Raw genomic sequence first — 18,166 nt, forward strand, 5'->3', positions numbered from 1 at the left:
TCGTCTGCTGTTGGCAATCTGCCTATGTGTGCTGGAATCCCTACAACATTAAAAATGGTAATTGAGGAAGGCAACAGATTCTACTTTGGAAAAAACGCGGCACGCGGCACGTCTTTGTACGTGCCGCGTACTATGACGCAAACAAACCCTTGTCGCGGCAAGATTACCCAAACATCCAATTCTTCCTCTATTGCATTTTTGTGTGCAAAAGTAAATGGATGTGGAGGCTTTACGCAGCGCTAGAAGGAACTCAGAAACTGCGATGTTGAATGACGGAAACTGACAAGGGGCATTTCGTTTTCTTCCGTTCCTATAGCGCCTGGTGGACGGTTGATTTGCGCATGCAGGCTGCTGTCGCGTGACAATGCGATCGCTCGGGAAGGCGCCTGGCTGCACAGGAAGCACTTTCTCTGAGGCAGCGGAAGAGCTAATGTTTGTTCCCCCTTCGTCCTATTCTGTGGTCTCTCCCTGCCCCGACGACGCCCGCGAATCGCAACTCGCGCGAGCGAGTACAGTGAGGGCGCCACTTTTAACTCGACAGCGTGTTAAAGGCATCGTTCACCAAAAAATTGGGAGAGACTTAGCTTGGTTAAGCCCGGTAGGTTGCGAAAGCAATACCTTTCGAAAGCATTAGCTGCGGGTGACCGAGCGTTCCTCTTCTTTTTTCTTCTTCCTCAGCCCACATATAAAGCCTCGCTTTAACCAACCCATATGAACGTGCCTTAGTGGCCTATATGGGTAACGTGAATGCCAGGGTCCTTGCAGGCTGATTCGGACATAACCGTTCCATGTGAAACGAGAGACCCAAGTTGGCAGCTCCTGCCAGCCCGTGTGTCGCGTGGGGCGTGACGTCACAGCGTCACGTGACGCGCCGTGGTTATCGCCGGGACCACGCCGACGAGCCGAGCTGCGGTCTCTAGTGTTTCCTCCGTAGGGTGTGATGTCACTACGGGGGTCGTCTAAAGGTCAAACGTGATTACCGCCGGGACCGCGCTGACGGCTCAAAACCTAGCGTAGTATTGCTGTGTATTCCCATGTGAAACGAGAGACCCAAGTTGGCAGCTCCTGCCACCTTGGGGCCGTCTAAAGGTCAAAGGTAAAACGTGGTTACCGCCGGGACCACGCTGACGGCTCAAAACCTAGCGTAGTATTGCTGTGTATTCCCATGTGAAACGAGAGACCCAAGTTGGCAGCTCCTGCCAGCTTGGGGTCGTCTAAAGGTCAAAGGTCAAACGTGATTACCGCCGAGACCGCGCTGACTGCTCAAAACCTAGCGTAGTATTGCTGTGTATTCCCATGTGAAACGAGAGACCCAAGTTGGCAGCTCCTGCCAGCTTGGGGGTCGTCTAAAGGTCAAACGTGGTTATCGCCGGGACCACGCTGACGGCTTGAAAGTGCGAGCAGTATTGCTTTAGCAATAAAATCCGGCGCCGGCGTGGGCGCTGTGGGGGGCGAAAAATTACGAGCATGGCAGTGGCAGGCGGTAGCTGGCTGCTGACATGGCCGAGCACTAACTGGGCGTAAGGTTGCCTGATATTAGGTTTCACAGTAGCTGCCAGATCGAGCCTCTCATTTCATATGAGAAGGGGATGTCAGGATCAGCCTGCCAGGACTTTTGCGTTCGCTTTACCCCTAGAGTATGTATGCACATTCATACGGCTAGGTTATTGCGGGCCTTTATGTGCGGGGTGGTAGCCTACGCTATCGCGTCATATCTTTAAAGGCGGATTTTAAGTGTCCCTTGTAATATTTAATCGTGAGGTCACTATCGGATATCATAAAATGCTGTTGTGATCATAATGATGGGAATGACCCATTTTTCCGATTTGTAGCAAAACCTCGCTTTTAAAGTTTGTCCAGCGCTCGCACCGAGGGTCATCTAGATAAAGGCAGCTATGGCGTAGTGGTTTGAGCTAGCATATGGTTTGGTTGGGTTTGGTGGGGTTTAACGTCCCAAAGCGACTCAGGGTATGAGAGACGCCGTAGTGGAGGACTCCGGAAATTTCGACCACCTGGGGTTCTTTAACTTGCACTGACAGAATAAATAAATAAATAAATAAATAAATAAATAAATAAATAAATAAATAAATAAATAAATAAATAAATAAATAAATAAATAAATAAATAAATAAATAAAATTTCTCAATCGGGAGGCTTCTAGACTATTGGCATTTTTTTCAAAAACGCGTCACTTTTTTTTTAATTCAATCTCTCATGTCCTTCCCCCATTTTTTTTTTCTTGTGAGCGCAGGACAAAAGTCAAAAGCAAACTTGTGGTACGCGTCGGAAGCTTAGATCATTTCTACTAATAGTTCATAAAGCTATCTAACAATTGTCCGCAGTTGCTTGGCAGTTATTTAAAAACGCACATAATTGGGTCTATGAATATTCCTAATTACTGTAGTTGTGCGAGTAGGACAATCTTCAGAAGCAATATTTTACATATCTTACGACGCTCAGACCATTTATATGAGTATGCTCATAATAAGTACCCCATAATATTCCAGCCGCCTCAAAATTATTTTCAGAAGCTGAACCGATATTGGTGTTGGATAGGAGTTTTAACTACTCGCTATCAGCGCTGGTAAATGTTTAAACGAAAATGTTCGCCACTCATCTAAGCCTAAATAAATGTCATCAATATGTGCGAAACAGTATGGTGCAATATCGCACAGTTTGCCTTATACTTCAAATGTGTCCCAAGATCCTGGAACTGAGTAACTCGTGAGTGTGCTTATCGGAAACACAACTTTTCCCATCTATGAACGAAGAAATAATATGTATTGGCATTCTTCAGGGCCCGAGACGAATACCAGCTACGTACAAGCCAGGGTCTCAGATATGGCGAATACAGACATGATTTTCTGAAGTTACCTAAGCCCTACGATGTGGTCAACTCAAACGGGTCACGCTGAATGTGCCCGCCCATAATGAAGGGTAGACTCCCCTGATGAGGCTGGGGCAGGTAGGTCACCGCCGCTAGCGGCGGGAGCCATCCTGCCACCGAATTTTTATCTGTTGTGGGCCGTCATTGCACCCGCCACCGCTTCGGTGGTGGACGACGGCTGTTGTGTCAGCACGCGTCTTGCTTTCCCTCTTCCTGCTCTTTCTTCCCTATTTTCTTTTCTGTCTGCACAAGGCAGCGGAGGTGGCTCAGCTACGGAGCCAGTAGCAGGCCCATACATTTTCTTTTCCTTCTTCCTACAGCCACAACAACAACGCCCATACTGATCGCCGCACGATGGTAGGCGGCTTGGGCTGTGCGCCGTTTTCCAGTATTCGAAGAAAAGCATTACTGAGGGCCCTTATCCGAACCTCGTGCTGTTCAGCACGAGGTTCACGAATTCAGCACGAATTCAGCATTACTGGAAATGTTCAGAATGTATTCAATTAGTTTAAAATAACTTTGGACGTACAATCTTTGATTCGTTCGAATATTCGAACAGAACTATGTTCAATCATATACGCAATTTTTGAATACGTATGCAGCCTACTATTGGAAGCCCACCCTGAGCTCGTTGCGGTTTTCGACAACGATATAAGCTGATCAGCGTCTAGTAAAACGAGGCTAGCAAAGACGAACAAGAGAAGTTGAAATTAAAAGAAGAAAATGAGGAACAAGAGAAAATAGAAAGATGAAGACGAGTGCAAGTACAGGGGCAAATGAACGGACACCATCGTGGGTAAGGAAATGGAAAGGAAAGAAAAAAGTTTATCAATGCTGCGCAGAGTCAGAGCACAACGGTTGTTGCCTCGCCTGTCTGGTAAATTTTCCTATTAAAACTATTAATGCGCAAAGAGCAATCAATTCCTTAATTATTTGTAACGCTGACCTCTCCAGTTAGTCGCGGCTTACAGACCGCGACTTTATCTCGTGGAAGCGGTAGCGCCGTCTCCGCCGTAAATACCTTTTGCCATGTGCCTTCTTTTTCTTCTTTTTTTTTTAGCGAAATAATCTGGACGTGACGTTATGGAAGCGGACAGGGAAGGGTTTTGTGCGCTGACCGTCCACGCAGAAGCAGGCCGCAGAAGAAGTCGTACAACGCCAGACTTACACGCCGCGCCGTATGGAGAAAAACAGAACAAAAATTAAAAGGAGAACACCAACCAGAGACGGAAGATGCTCTACGTGAGCGGTTAGATCGCTTCGATCTGTGGATTCTCAGCAGGAACAACAAATCCTGCACGGATTCTGGCGGTAAACACAGGGCGCAGTCGTCCTCTGGCGGGGATCTCACTGAAGAGACGCTGCACAGAGAACGGTCCTTGAATGAGTAGGGACAGGGCTCCGGGGAAGTAGCGGGAAGAGAAGAAAAAGGGGCCTCCGGGATAAGCCCTTGAGCTTGGACAAAAAAAAAAAAAAACAGAAATGCCTGCTTTCTTTTCCGTTTACTTTTAGCACACGAGCAATCTAAAGAACTGCGGAGAAGACGAAGTGGTTCGGGATGTAGTAGAGATTATAACGAGGGGGAAGAAGATGCGAATTATTTGACTATTTTTTATTTCCTTGGACGTTCTTCTTTTAGAGCCTTTCTATAAGAGTCGAGAATCGCCGGATCTGAAAGCGGAAAGCTTTTTGTCGCACTTTATGTCTTTTGAAGTGTCGTTCTCAAAGATTAGGGCGATAAATATTGGCTACTTTTCTGCCAACTCAGAGGCGAGAGTAGGGAACTGGTAAAGGAAGCGCGTACTGGGCTTGTGCAAACATTGTTCTCCAACATTCTATGGATTCGTTGTACACGAAACAGGATGGTGCAACGCATAGAAGAAAGATTATTTTCTTTCGGTGATAATAAAATATATCTAAAAGTTCACTTTTTACACCAACAAAGCCGATAAGTTTTCCCGAGAACTAAAAGCCCATTTCTTAACACATTTGTTGTCTGTGCTGGACAAAGTTGCAGACATTTTCCGGGAAATTCAGCCCCCATTTATAAGAAAATTATGTGTAGAGCGATCCGCCTCCGTGACCCGTTGCCACGTACCGACAGTGCCCACGCGCTGATTGTTCCCGATGCGGCCGACCTTCTAGCATATGACGTCACCTGGTGCTGTTAAGGTGATCTGAGCGCGTGCGGTGGAAAGTGTAGTGGCGGGACACACCAACAGACCGCGAATCGCATGATGCTATAACCCTCTTTGAACACCGCTGGTGGCTGTTAGGAAGTTGCAAACACGGCTTTCCGCTAGTAATGTTAATGGTTGGTTGGTTTGTGGGGTTTAACGTCCCAGAGCGACAAGGCTATGAGAGACGCCGTAGTGGAGGACTCCGGAAATTTCGACCACCTGGGGTTCTTTAACGTGCACTGACATCGCACAGCACACGGACGCCACTCCGTTTCGCCTCCATCGAAACGCAGCCACCGAGGTCGGGTTCGAACCCGGGTACTCCGGCACAGTAGTCGGGCGTCTTACCACTGCACCACCCCGGCGGGGCGCTAGTAATGTTAATACCGTAAAATGCGTTATTATGCTGTGCGAACACATTACTGCACCACCCGACTGCGATAGTGCAGTCGTTAGGGCGCTCGACTACTGTGCTGAACGACGCGGGATCGAATGCCGGCCGCGGCGGCTACTTCTCGATGAAGATGGAAAGCCACGCGCCCGGGTGCTGTGTGTCGTCATTGTGCACGTTAAAGAACCTCAAGTGGTCTTGGTGATCTCTGTCTGTCGGTCTGCGTGTCCGACCATCCTTCCTTCCTTCCTTCCTTCCTTCCTTCCTTCCTTCCTTCCTTCCTTCCTTCCTTCCTTCCTTCCTTCCTTCCTTCCTTCCTTCCTTCCTTCCTTCCTTCCTTTATTTATTTATTTCTCTTTCTTTTTTCTTTCTAGAGACAGAGATCACCGAGACCACTTGAGGTTCTTTACCTCAAGTGGTCTCGGTGATCTCTGTCTGTCGGTCTGCGTGTCCGATCATCCGTCCGTCTCTCGTTCTTTCTTTGTTTCTTGTTTGTTTCTTTCTTTCTCTTCCTTCCTTCCTTCCTTCCTTCCTTCCTTCCTTCCTTCCTTCCTTCCTTCCTTCCTTCCTTCCTTCCTTCCTTCCTTCCTTCCTTCCTTCCTTCCTTCCTTCCTTCCTTCCTTCCTTCCTTCCTTCCTTCCTTCCTTCCTTCCTTCCTTCCTTCCTTCCTTCCTTCCTTCCTTCCTTCCTTCCTTCCTTCCTTCCTTCCTTCCTTCCTTCCTTCCTTCCTTCCTTCCTTCCTTCCTTCCTTCCTTCCTTATTTATTTATTTCTCTCCCTCTCTTTTTTCTTTCTTTGCCGTGTTTAATTCATTGCACTTCCTCTCGTTCTGTTGTGCGCAGCGTCACTGATGGGCGGCATTCGGCCCAGCCGATCAAGTGTGATGTCGGCGCGCTGCGTCAACCCACGGATCTACTTCCGCAACGGGCTGGTGAAGCTGCGCTTCCGCGGCCGTGTGGTCAAGTACGTGTGCCGGCCCGGCTACTCTCTGTTCGGCGATTCGGTGTCCACCTGCAACAACGGACGCTGGGACAGGCCCGTGCCCATATGCGCAGGTATTATTGTTGTATATATATACTTGCAAGCTTCTCACCATGTGATTCCAATTCTGCCCAGAAAACAAAACCGTCAAGTTCTCATTCTGCCTTGTGTGAGCGCCGGTAATTGCGGTGCTCCTAACTGAACGGAATCGCCTCTGTCGAACTCTCCTCTAAAGGGAAAGCAGAAGTTTCACAGACCTTGCTGCGACGCAATAACAGCTTCGTGCGCAGTAAAATTTCTTTGGGGAAATTTATGCTCGTGTCCATGAAATTTGTGTAGTGAAATCTGGCAGAAAGGAATTATTTATATACATTGAAAGAGTTTTAAGGAACGAAAAGAGCCGCCGCAGCTGCTGCTTGCAGTGCCTGTAGCACGGGGGGGTAAAGGTTTGGGTATGGAGGAAGAATTGGGTTGGCGATAGGGGCGTTCATGTCGTTGCCTCTGTCGTTGTGATGATTGTCTTCTTTTATCTGAAATGCACGCACTGGTTCCTTTTTAGCCGGATGAACCGAGCTTTGATGCGTAATCACTTTCCCACTCTGTACGTGTGCATCTGTAGTTTAAATAATATGCTCCATGGGGAAGATTACAATCGCAGTCATCTACTAAACCAAACACGAGAGCTAGCCAACACCCACACCATGCAGAACCGTGGTTAAAAAAATCATGAAAAAAACCCAAAATGCAGCATGCATAAAAAAGAACTAGAAATAGGAGTGGTGAGTTGAGAATACAAAAATAAGAACAGTGGAACAGTTGAAACTCGGATAACGAGCATTTTTCATTAAGGAGAGTTGGCACGTGAGAGAAATTTTGAACAAGGCGCACTGTGTGCCGGCAGCCCGAAATCATATTTTTTTCTTCGGCGTGGTATTGTTTTTGATCGCACTTCTAGATTTTTCTTGCTTGCGGAGCAGTCGTCCATATCCACAGCCGCCAGTTTAATTTTGGGATCCGCGCTCGACTGCTCTAGAACAATGGGCATTCAGAGCGGCCGTTGAACAATTCTAGTCAGATACGCGCGATTATCAACGTAGATAGCTCGAAGCGAGAGGCAGGCCTGATATGAAAAAAGAAAGGAACTTCGAAAGGGAGCGCAGTTGTAACGAATGCAGCGTTTAAAAGCGTACATCTCTCATAAAGGATCGCCTTTGTATTCACGAGAGACATAATTACAAATCCATGTCAGGCCGAATAGAGCAGCTATATCGATTTTAAGTAGCGGTGGAGCAGAAGGGAGCGTTAGGGTGTAACTACCTCAAGCTCTCTAAAAGAGAGGTCAAATTTAATGTGCAAAATTATATCCCAAAGGTCTTGGAAAGTATGGCGGCAGTTCTGAAATTTTCGTTAATTGCATTTTTTTTTGCCTTTTGCTTCGGCTGGTTCCCATAGCTTGATAAGTTTCAGTCTTTAAATGAAAACGTCGGCAAGGCAATTTATTCTGTCGTGACACGAGTATAGTCAGCTCTTGTTTGGCTAGACGGAAAACTTAGTACTATCTAACTTTGCAGGGACATGCCTATATCTAAGCTTCCTTTCATTCAGGGGTGAAGTTTATGGACGTAATAGTGCTTCAAGGAGCTTGCAAAGCATCATAGTGATGTCATAGTTGTCCAGAGAGCTTCAATAAGCTCAGCCGTTTTTAAAAACAGCCGAAAAGGAGCAGGAACTTGGAGGTCCACTCGTCGACAAACGTTGAAATTTGACAACCCATTCGAGGCGCTGCATACACTAGTCAGTGCGCTGGGAACTCGCAAGTTTTGTTCTGTGGATGTGCGTCGCTTGGCAGTGATTTCATTATTTCGCTTTAACTTAGCGCCCTTCGTGTTGCTAATCAGTTGCTTATTAACGAATGCAGTAACTGATAGTTCTCACAACACTGAACTTGGCAGCATGCGCTCCGCAATTTTCACGCAGATGTATTTGGTATCAAATCATAATAAATATCATTGCCTCCCTTAATTCTAGCGAATGCTCATGTTACTTTTATTCCACAGTACTTGAGGTGCTTATCTGGCAACTTCAGGTTACCTTCTTCAACCTTTGTGACCATTTGTATGAAATATCGCACCAACTAACCGTTGGCGTTATGAAACGAGACACCTAAGAAATTTGTTTCCTTGAAGCCCGGATATGTTAGGCTGAACATATATTTAAAACCAAAATAAGGAGCGTGCCTCACAGCGTCAACCATACATAATTTTTCAGTTGTGCACACTTCTCATCCTGTTTTTGAAGATGGCGTAGTAATACTGCCGATACTTTTTTTCATTTCACAGCTATAAGTAACCTGCAATGAAGTTTGCTGTGTAGACCGCCGCGCCGTAACACATATCCTAGCTAGAAGAGCAAACACTTCTGAGGCGGCTTTTTAGGGCGTTTCCACGCCACCTGTATGAGCTTACAGGGATCAGATTGCACGCTTTGTCGAAGCTTCGCGTGGCGTGTGTCAGATAACTGGGCTCTATCGAGAGCGCCTGGGCAAGGACGTTACCTGTCACTCACGTATCTATAATGCTGCTCAGTGTGCTCGGTCGTTGATCGCGAACCAAGCGGCTAACAGCAGCATTTTTGAGTCACGCTGCGGGTCAATTGCAGCACCACCTATGCAGTACAGGTTCCCTGTAGCGGTCATCATAATTCCTATTCGAACGATGTTACCTGAAAAGATTGAGGCTGCGAGGTTATGCTACACACCGTGAATTATGTCCACAGTAGCGCGGTTGGTCAGCAAGATGCGCGCGCCATAATGACTGCCACCATGACGATTGCGCGATAGTCTACCAGCCATTGCTGATGTGTGTGGTCTGCGTTTGTCAAGGCAGCCTCCCATTTTGGGGTCTTTGGGTTGAAAATAAGATCTAAATCATGGTTGCATCGGAAACACCATGGCAGGTGATATGACGCTTCTTTGCTGTTCGAATGTGGTGCAATTTGTGTCGTACATCGCAGGGTGCCAGGTGTGCAGGAGGTGTAGTGCTATGGCTAAGTTCTTTCGTATTCCTCGAGAGGAGTGTCGTCCATGTTAAGTAAAGTGCTTAGAGGATGAGGAAAAATGTGTAAGTTTTCTCAGTGGCTAAGAATTGCGTCGTATGCTTACATATAGTCTGTGGTACAGCATAGCAGTGATCCTATTCAGGGGGTGCTCGGGGGATAATTTTAAGGCGTAGCTATCCGCGGCCTCATTACCGACAACACATTTATGTGCCAGAATACAACTATTCTAGGGGACTATCTTTTGATAAGATTATCGGAGAGTTCTGCCAAACGTCCTTTGCAACAATTTCTGTATGCTGCTTGCTAGCGCGATCATAGGCAGTTTCAGAATAAATTCGCAGCAGATAGGGGAACGCTGACCACGCCTAGCCACACCCTCCGCCCTTCCAGCCTAGAATTATGCGTATGCGCATTCGCACCTTGTTTTTTCGCTGTCCCCCAACATAATAAGGTGACGCTGTTCTAAAGCTCGTTCGAGTTTTAAAACGGTTAGGGGAATAGCAGGGCGCGAGTACGCATGCCCATAGTGATTGCTTCTATGCTAAACGTCACTAATATTCCGTTAAGGTTAGAGTCAGTGGGTAACGGCGACCTTCTCTGCTATTGAGCAGTACATTGTCCTGCCAGAGGCACTGTTTAAGAGGTACCATTTTGGGCTGGTAACGACTAGTATTATACTTTGTCAGCCTGGCTACAGCGTCTACGTCAAACAGGAGGAGGAGAACAAGAAAGAAATGTAAGGAGGTTTACTGAGATAGCAAACCCGTTTGCTACTCTGCACTGGCGGCATGGGAGGAGAGAATGAAAAGGCGAAAGAGGAAAGTGAATACTAAAGCGGACGGCAAGCCCATAACATGTCGTGCGGACCCGACGCGCTCTTTTCCCATCTCACGCAGAGCATCCTTGATCTCACTCTTCTCTATGCCTGATTCAATCCAATGCGCTTAGGGGCTGACCGCGATGTTCTTTCTCGGATCTCTGCTGAGGTCTCCCCGGTTGTTTGTGAGGGGTTGCAGGAGCGATTTGTCGCCGCGAGATGCGAACGCTTCTTTCTGATTTTTGTTCGGGAAAGTCGGTCTAGTACGGCTATCCGCCGAGCATGGAAGCGAGACCTTCTCTCCGGCTCGGTAGTGCCTGTATATCTATTAGTTCTCTCCCCCCCCTTTCCCCCGACGCGCAGTGGACGAGGAAGCAAGAAAAGGAAAGACGAGACACACGAGCGCTTACTTACGACAGCTGTAAGTCTGCGCTCGTTTGTTACGTGCTGATCATTCCTGTCTTGTCACACCGACATGCCCACACTGACACTTTAGTGAGGTTGAGATAGCTGAACGTGTTCCATTAAGAGTTAATGTCGCCAGGTGCTGGGTGCTGTTTGAAGTAACATGTCGCTAACTCGTGAGGTTAGCCGGGGCGTGCCAATTTTTCCTTTACCTATAGTCTTCTTTCTCCGTGACTTGACCAAATATATAGTGTTAAAGCACGCTGCGTCTAGTCACTGTGCTACCAAGCCGCGTTTGAGGAGCAGTGGAACAGTTTTAGCTGCACGCGCTAAATGTAATCTCTAGTTACGTGACGATGGCGGCTGCCATCTCATTTTTCTCGGCTTCTTTCGATAATCGAGCCCGAGGCGCTAGTCTAAGGAGGGCCCACCTCGGCGCCGTTAGCAGGATCGAATATTATATATGACGTCATTGACGCACGCGACAGTTTATTTCTAGATACGAAAATTAGGGCCGACTTTCGGAATTGATGATCGATGGAACAATGCCGAAAAGTTATGATTGAGTGCCTATTTTTTATAGAGGGCTATCAGGCCACACCAGAGCTGCCTTTAGGAGTACTAATGCTGACACACTTCACTTAGCTGGAACCGGAGGCATGCTATGTTGATTCGCACGGGGCGATTTTCGTCGTATAGCAGTTAGCAAGATAATTACTCGCTCCATCAGGCTGGCTCTCTAACATGCAGGCGAACTGATAAGAGACCTCAGCAATGAGCTGCGGCCGGCTTCAGATTGTTCATCCAGATAAGCGCGGCACGTGGCGCGGTCTCTTATTTTTGTTCTATATTCATTAGGGAGATCGAGGAAGGAGCGCTAATACACAACACCCAGAGAAGAAACAGAAACTATACTATGTGTACAGATTTTGATTCGCTAACGTGTTTTGTAGACAAAGACCGCAGGAGGTTCGCGCACTAATTTTCTAATGCTGAACACGTGAAACACTAAAAGAAGGACGAACGTTGAATTCAACGCAATAATTTCAACGGGGCGACGTTAGTCATGTCCGTCAACCACTGGAGATTTGATGATGATGATGATGATGATGATGATGATGATGATGATGATGACCGGATACAAAATGGCTGGAGATTTTTGGCTGTCTTTCCTCTTCTTCTTTTTGTTAATGACATAGTTATGTACGGATGGATGTTTTCTTTTGCTAACGCGTGGCGGCCGATCGAGAGCTGTGGCGCTAGACGCCTACTACTCTGTGGGTCCCACAACAATTGATATAGCTAGCGAAAAAAAAAGAAAGAAAACGTGATGAGCATAAACAAAGAAGCAAGCCCCGCATGCGTGCAACAGCTTCCCGCGGCCGCGTCAAGAACAGGCAGAGTTCACAACATCACTGTTGAAGCATGGCCGCTGTCTCTTTTCATATTTGGCGGAAGCAAAGGAAAGGGAACTTGCGGGGGTGTTGGGGAGGTCTCAGCGCTGCTGTTTCTGTTGATGTAGCCCGGGCAGCGGCGGCAGTGACGGGCTCATCGATTCCGAAAATCGGCCTGCTCATCGATTTCTGCATTAGGCAGGGGGTGGCGCGCGCGCCCCGGACTGGAGTGTGGGTGTGCGTGCGTGTGTGCGTACATCGCGCGCGTGCGCGTCCTTGGTTCTTGTGGGTATTTATTACGGCCTTCGGTCCTCTGGCCGCCCACTTCGGTCCCTATATTTGCTCCCCATGCGCCGGAAAGGGGGCGGGCACGTGGTGCCGCATGGACGTCCTTGCATGGCGTGAATAAATGTGCGCAGCGTAATGCTTATGCAGGGACTTCAGTAAAGTTGCGCGTTGGTAGTAGAGAACTGTCTGAGGCGATTCAAAGATTATATAGTTCTGGTTGAAGACAAGCTGTACCTACAGCTTTTTCTGCCATGGTAGATCACTTAACTATCCGATATAACTGGTGGTTCAGAGTAAAGGAGCTAAAAGGTTAGCAAAGCTCATTAATTTTTTTGGGTCATCACAAAAAAATGAAACAACCCGCTTAAAAAAATTGAATCCGAGTGGGCTATGTCTAAAAGAATTTCATTAAAGCAACGTCAGAAGGGTGGGGAATTGTTTTACAATCATATCTCTAAAAGGGGCGTCTTTCCGAAGCTATAGCGACCAGTCAGTGGTAGCACCAGCAGCGCGGAAGGCGGTTTCCTGCAGATTGCAGGACATCCACTTATAGGGTCAGCTGTGCTAAGTTGTTTGCAATCGGTACATGGACTGTTTTCTCGGATATACCCATTGATCATTCCAGCCGATTCTCAAAGCGCGTGCCGTGCCTTCCTGCGAGGCGAGCTGGGCAATGCTGCAGCGGCCGCGATGACTGCGTAGCGAAGCCAGGCACCCATTGATCGTGCCGTCTCTATCCCTGGGCTTGCACCTGTCACTTTAAATGAACGCCGAATGCGCTGGCCCGAGGCTTGCCCCTACCAGACATGCCAGACTTCCGAGGACAAGCTGTGGTCAACCTGGTTGGAGGTCGAGCGGATAAGGTGGCGTTTATCTAGCAAATCAGTATCTCTTACATCCTAGAATGCTGCAGGCAGACGCGGGCCATCTATCCGTCAGCACAACGGCTGCTCGGGAGGTGGTACGCGGTTGACTGTAGGCGTTTACGAACTTTTTCTTTTCACGACTTACACGTTCTCCACAAAATGAGCTAGTCACACTACGGAGACGCGTTCTTGACAAGCGGTGACCTCCGTTCCACCTTATACTACCAAATATGATGATGCTTCTTTCCTCCGGTCGAAGAGGTCGCGTCATTTAATGCCATTCTTGGTTTCTGGGAGGCGGCTTTGCGCGACTTGGTGCAGGACGACCTGCAGCGACTCATCGATCGCTCGAGAACCATTTCCAGTGGGGCCCTTAATGGAGGGCCACGACCAGACCACATAACTTCTTAATTATATAAAGTTTCTTTTCCGTTTCTTGTTTTTTTTTTTATGTAGCGCCTCTTCGCTCTTGATATAGCTGCAGTGGCGAGTGAGGATTATAGAAAATTACTAGGTTTCAAGCGTACTCCCATGTCCAAGGTGCATCTGTGCCATCCAATACACCCTCTCGCTTGCAAAGTTCAGAAGGAGTACTGATGCTATTGGGCTAGAACAAAATACAACAAAATACCCAAGTTACTCTCCTTGTTGCGGAGTAAGCCCCGCGCTCTACCGTACCTCTAGGGATTGCCAAGACAAACCTGATAAAAAGATAATAGTGCCAGACTTAACGCACACAGTAGTGGGAAGCAGCCGTGACCAGCGAGAACCTGGACCAGGAAGCCTGGATCACCAGCTGTCCGCAAGTGAGCTGCCGCCAGCGGAGCCCTCGACTAGGGGCACCGTACCATCCATCTCCTGCCAATTATCTTTAATAAAAGTTTTTTTTTCTCTCTCTCTCTCTGCCGTTGGGCTGGAACATTCCTGTCGATCCTGTCGGTTTCGACGTTTACGTTGAAGAGTCGAAGGATATGACGTTCGCAAAAAGTGTGCGCCGAGAAAAGTTATAAGCGCATTTATTCTTTTTTATTGTAAAGATTTTCCTTGCTGAACAGAACGAACCGTTTGAGTTGCGACGTAACTCTGTTATACCGCCGTCCATGGCGTTTTCACCGGGAAAAGTCACAGTGAGGATGAAATAGCCCATTGTCATTTCTTCCCCCTCTCTTTTTCTCCAAGGCCTGCTTCGGACTTCGTCAGCGAGACTGACATTACGCATAGACCCTTCCGAACCTTCGTGCCTTCCTCGACTCCGTCTTCATGCTTAATTCGCTTCGCCGTGCTTCTTAGCGCGCCTAACTCGTTTACTTAGCGCTCAGTGTCCCTTTGAGTTTATACCGAAGTAGGAAGGCATTAATCAACGCTGAAGAAATTGAATCAAATTATCGGCGTGCGCAAAGCGCCCGGTTTGTTTTTTGTTCTTTCCCGTGCCATTTCCCCTTTTTCTGCTATAGAAGAAAGCTCTCGTTCTTGCTTATCCTATTTCATCATCGCAATCGGCTAAGACTGCCCTCCTTTATTCCCTAATCGATTCCTTTAGTTTTCGACCGGCCAGACGGTTTTGCGCCAAGCTTTTGTATTTCGCCAGTCGCCAAGTTTGCGTTTCACTTCGTCTTTTCCTGACGATGGGAAAGGGGCAACGTCTCGGGGCTAAATTTAGCTCTGCCGAGAGACATCATTAGCCTGCCATTAGGATGTCAGTACACGCTGCGCCTAATAGATGCAGGCATTTCTTCTTCCGCCCTTCCCTATCCCCTCCCCCTCCCCCTCCATCCCCCACGCCCCGCCCCCAGCTCGTGAAGGAATACTCAAATATTTGCTGCACTTGCTTGTACGAAGTTTTCCTTTCATCTCTTTTTTTTCTTTTGGCAAATAAGTGTGTCAAATTGCTGCACTTGCGCGTACGAAGTTTTCCTTTCATCTCTTTTTTTCTTTTGGCAAATAAGTGTGTCAAAATTAGTTTGTTTACTTATATGCGAAGTATTTGGTATTTGGGTTTGATTTGACGGAAAAATGCCTTGGATCTTAAGTACCAAGCATGCAGGCAAATAAAAAAAAAATGTTACCCGAGGTTTAACCCGGTCAAGACGAGGCTATGTTGCGAAATCACTGTTTTAACTGCTGGGGATAGAGCACGTGGACTGTGACGCCACGACCTAGCGGGCCAATCAGGAGTCATGTGCAGCGACTGATGACAAGATTCTTGCTCAGCGTTGATGCCCTCCATGAGTGATTCCGCACAATAACGATTGTAAAATGAATAAGCCCAGTCGAAAAAAAAGCACAGGATATTTCGTTTTGTCACAACAGAATATTTCGTTTCCTTTCCACGGTTATGAAGTTGTTTTTTTTTTTCTCCAAAAACAGTCGAGCATGGTTACGTTCACGAACTTCGCGTTTGAGAGCGCCGCTTTCACGGCGCGCGTGCGTGCGGACATACGGAATATTGTTTGTATATATATATATATATATATATATATATATTTCCAGTGCGGGAATAAAACTGTTATATAGTTTACATAAATATAAACACAGATGAATCGACGTTTCTCGCGAAGCCGTGTAATTTGGTGCTTAATTTTCTCCGAAAAATCTTGAACTCAAGAGGTACATATTTGTTTTTCAGATAAAAAATGTGAAACTGATTTGACTTACTCTACACATAGCGATCATAACATTAATTGTTGAAGTTATCTCCGCTTAGTTTACCTCGATAAAGTTTTAATCTTTCTGTAACCTTAATGATGAAACCAGTGCAGCATATGCAAGGCGCGTTTGGTAAATAAAGCCATCCCAGTTCAGGTGCACGCATATTTTTATGCACCAATGAGGGCACTTCTGCAATTACTGGGAGAAAGAGTTTTCATTATGGAGCTTTTTTTCTCAGAATTATGGCGCTCAGTTGTGATGCCTATCTGGGCAAGACTTGGGGCCTATAGCCATGGATCGCCAGCAAGTGGCGGTGTTCGTGTTAAGAGCCTCTACCTTGCATGAATTCTGCAAAGTAGAACCTATTTAGGCCGCAGGTAGTGTAAAGCGTCGGTTAGCACTTGCAAACTCGTTCCGTTTTCCACGGAGCGTTCAGTTTCGTCCCCCTTGCTAAAGTGTGCCGCCTATTCACGAAGCTCCTAGTATCGAAAACAGAAACCACGCTTCGCCTCCGGTTGCCTTTTGACTTCTTCCTTTACAATGTAGGTAGGTAGGTATCTTTGGGATATTCACGGGGGGGGGGGGGGGGGGGGGGACCGGACACGGGTTATGCCGGCCTAATGTCGCGGCCTAATGTTTCAGACATTCCGAAGAGTATACTTCTCGTGTTTTGTCATTAAGGTCAATAGAGAATCCATGAATTCCCTTTAGACTTCTTTATTGACAGTTGTAGGACTGTCTAAAGCTAGTACACAGACTATCTACAAAAAAATGAAGACTTTTAGAGAACTCAGTCTATGGATAGATTATAAAATATCTGCAGACAAAAAAAGTGAAGACTATAAACTTTAGTCTGTATATAACCTATGGGCAAATTTAGTAGGAATAAGTGATAATATAGTGTATAAATGTCTATAGGAAGCCTATAGAGCATTCTTGTATGGGTCTGTTGCTGTTAAGGCCCAAAAAAGCTAACTTTGTTTACTTCCTCGAGCCGCCATTTATCTGAATATGACACGACTGCGACTGTGAAAACGCTATTCTCTGCCCGCGAAGAAATATTCACTCCTGCTTATCTCTTTCATTTACATCGTGAGCGACAAGACTCTACATATCCCCTGCCGGCGAGAAAGTGCACTAGTATAGGCTATATTTGGCCGTATGCGATACTATAGCTTGTGGTGTGTCATAGGTTCACCTTGAAGCGTGAAAACATCCTCCTTTGACTGTGTGGCTATATACTGGAGATGGGAAATGATCCCCATCGTAGTGAATTCTGTGTAAGCGTACGTTATTGTGTGCGTGCATGTAGTTTAGTCAGGTACGACAGTTTTCGTCCTCTGACTGACACTCCTTGGGAATTCATTGTGTACTAGAGCTATATGCATATGCCTTCTTACTAACAATGCTTATTTCGGGGTAATTTTATCTCTCGGCATTATTTTTTTTGTTTTCATTGACCTTCAATCAGATCGGTTTTGATTTGTCGCTGATTGATGGAGACCAATTCAAAATTGTTTTTTTCTCTTCACTGCTGGTATATGCATGTGTCCTCCAGTTGTCCTTCCACCGTAAGTGTAATGCATTTGCTTGTTCTGCACAGCGCCCGGTTGCCGCCTGCCCAGCAGCGACCTGTTGCCACGGGGCTACGTGGAGAATGTACGCAGTCGCGGTGTGATGCTGCGTTTCCGCTGCCGCCAAGGGTACACGCTTAGAGGTGGCGCCAGCGCCTTCTGTGACGGACGCGCATGGAACGGATCGAGGCCTTCGTGTCTCCGTGAGTATAGACAGCGTACTTCGTAAAAATTGAAGAAAATTGAAAATTGAAGCTCTGGGCCTCGCTTTTGAAGACATCAATTTTGAGAGGCATTTAAAGCGCGATGAACGTAGAGTCTGTCAAAAATACACGGCCCAAGGGTTTTGCTTCTACGTCCCGTAACGTGGCTTGGTACACATCTGCACCGTCCGAAATCTCGTAGACGATAAATCTAGTCCCCATTCTTTTCTATGCTTATCCATATATTATCCATATGCTTATCCATTGCTTCCAGGGGCTTAGCTAGAGTGCTTAGAATTGAACCCCTTGGGCCGTATACTTTTGACAAAGACTGTACATGAACGTATCGACACGATGCTTGTACCTGTATGTTCGCCCGCTTTGAGTACACACAGGAATCATATGCCTTTAAATGCCCGACACCAGCTTGAGCTGAACTGTGTGCGCTCTGTCCTTCTTTGCTAGCTTATACAGA

General features: G+C 46.9%; 1 protein-coding gene across 4 annotated transcripts in view; it reads left to right on the forward strand.

Annotated features, from left to right (window-relative positions):
• LOC146182211 (uncharacterized) overlaps positions 1-18,166 on the forward strand; it is a 113,168-nt gene that overhangs the window by 10,136 nt on the left and 84,866 nt on the right. For all 4 annotated transcript variants that reach the window (XM_084577249.1, XM_084577252.1, XM_084577251.1 and 1 more), the window contains 2 exons: positions 6,300-6,512; positions 17,518-17,691. In XM_084577249.1, the coding sequence (XP_084433375.1) occupies positions 6,300-6,512; positions 17,518-17,691 (387 nt within the window). The remainder of the gene's footprint in view (positions 1-6,299; positions 6,513-17,517; positions 17,692-18,166) is intronic.

This window comes from Amblyomma maculatum, chromosome 8 (assembly GCF_055883805.1).
Source record: "Amblyomma maculatum isolate TAMU_Amacu chromosome 8, ASM5588380v1, whole genome shotgun sequence".
Lineage (NCBI taxonomy): Eukaryota > Metazoa > Arthropoda > Arachnida > Ixodida > Ixodidae > Amblyomma > Amblyomma maculatum.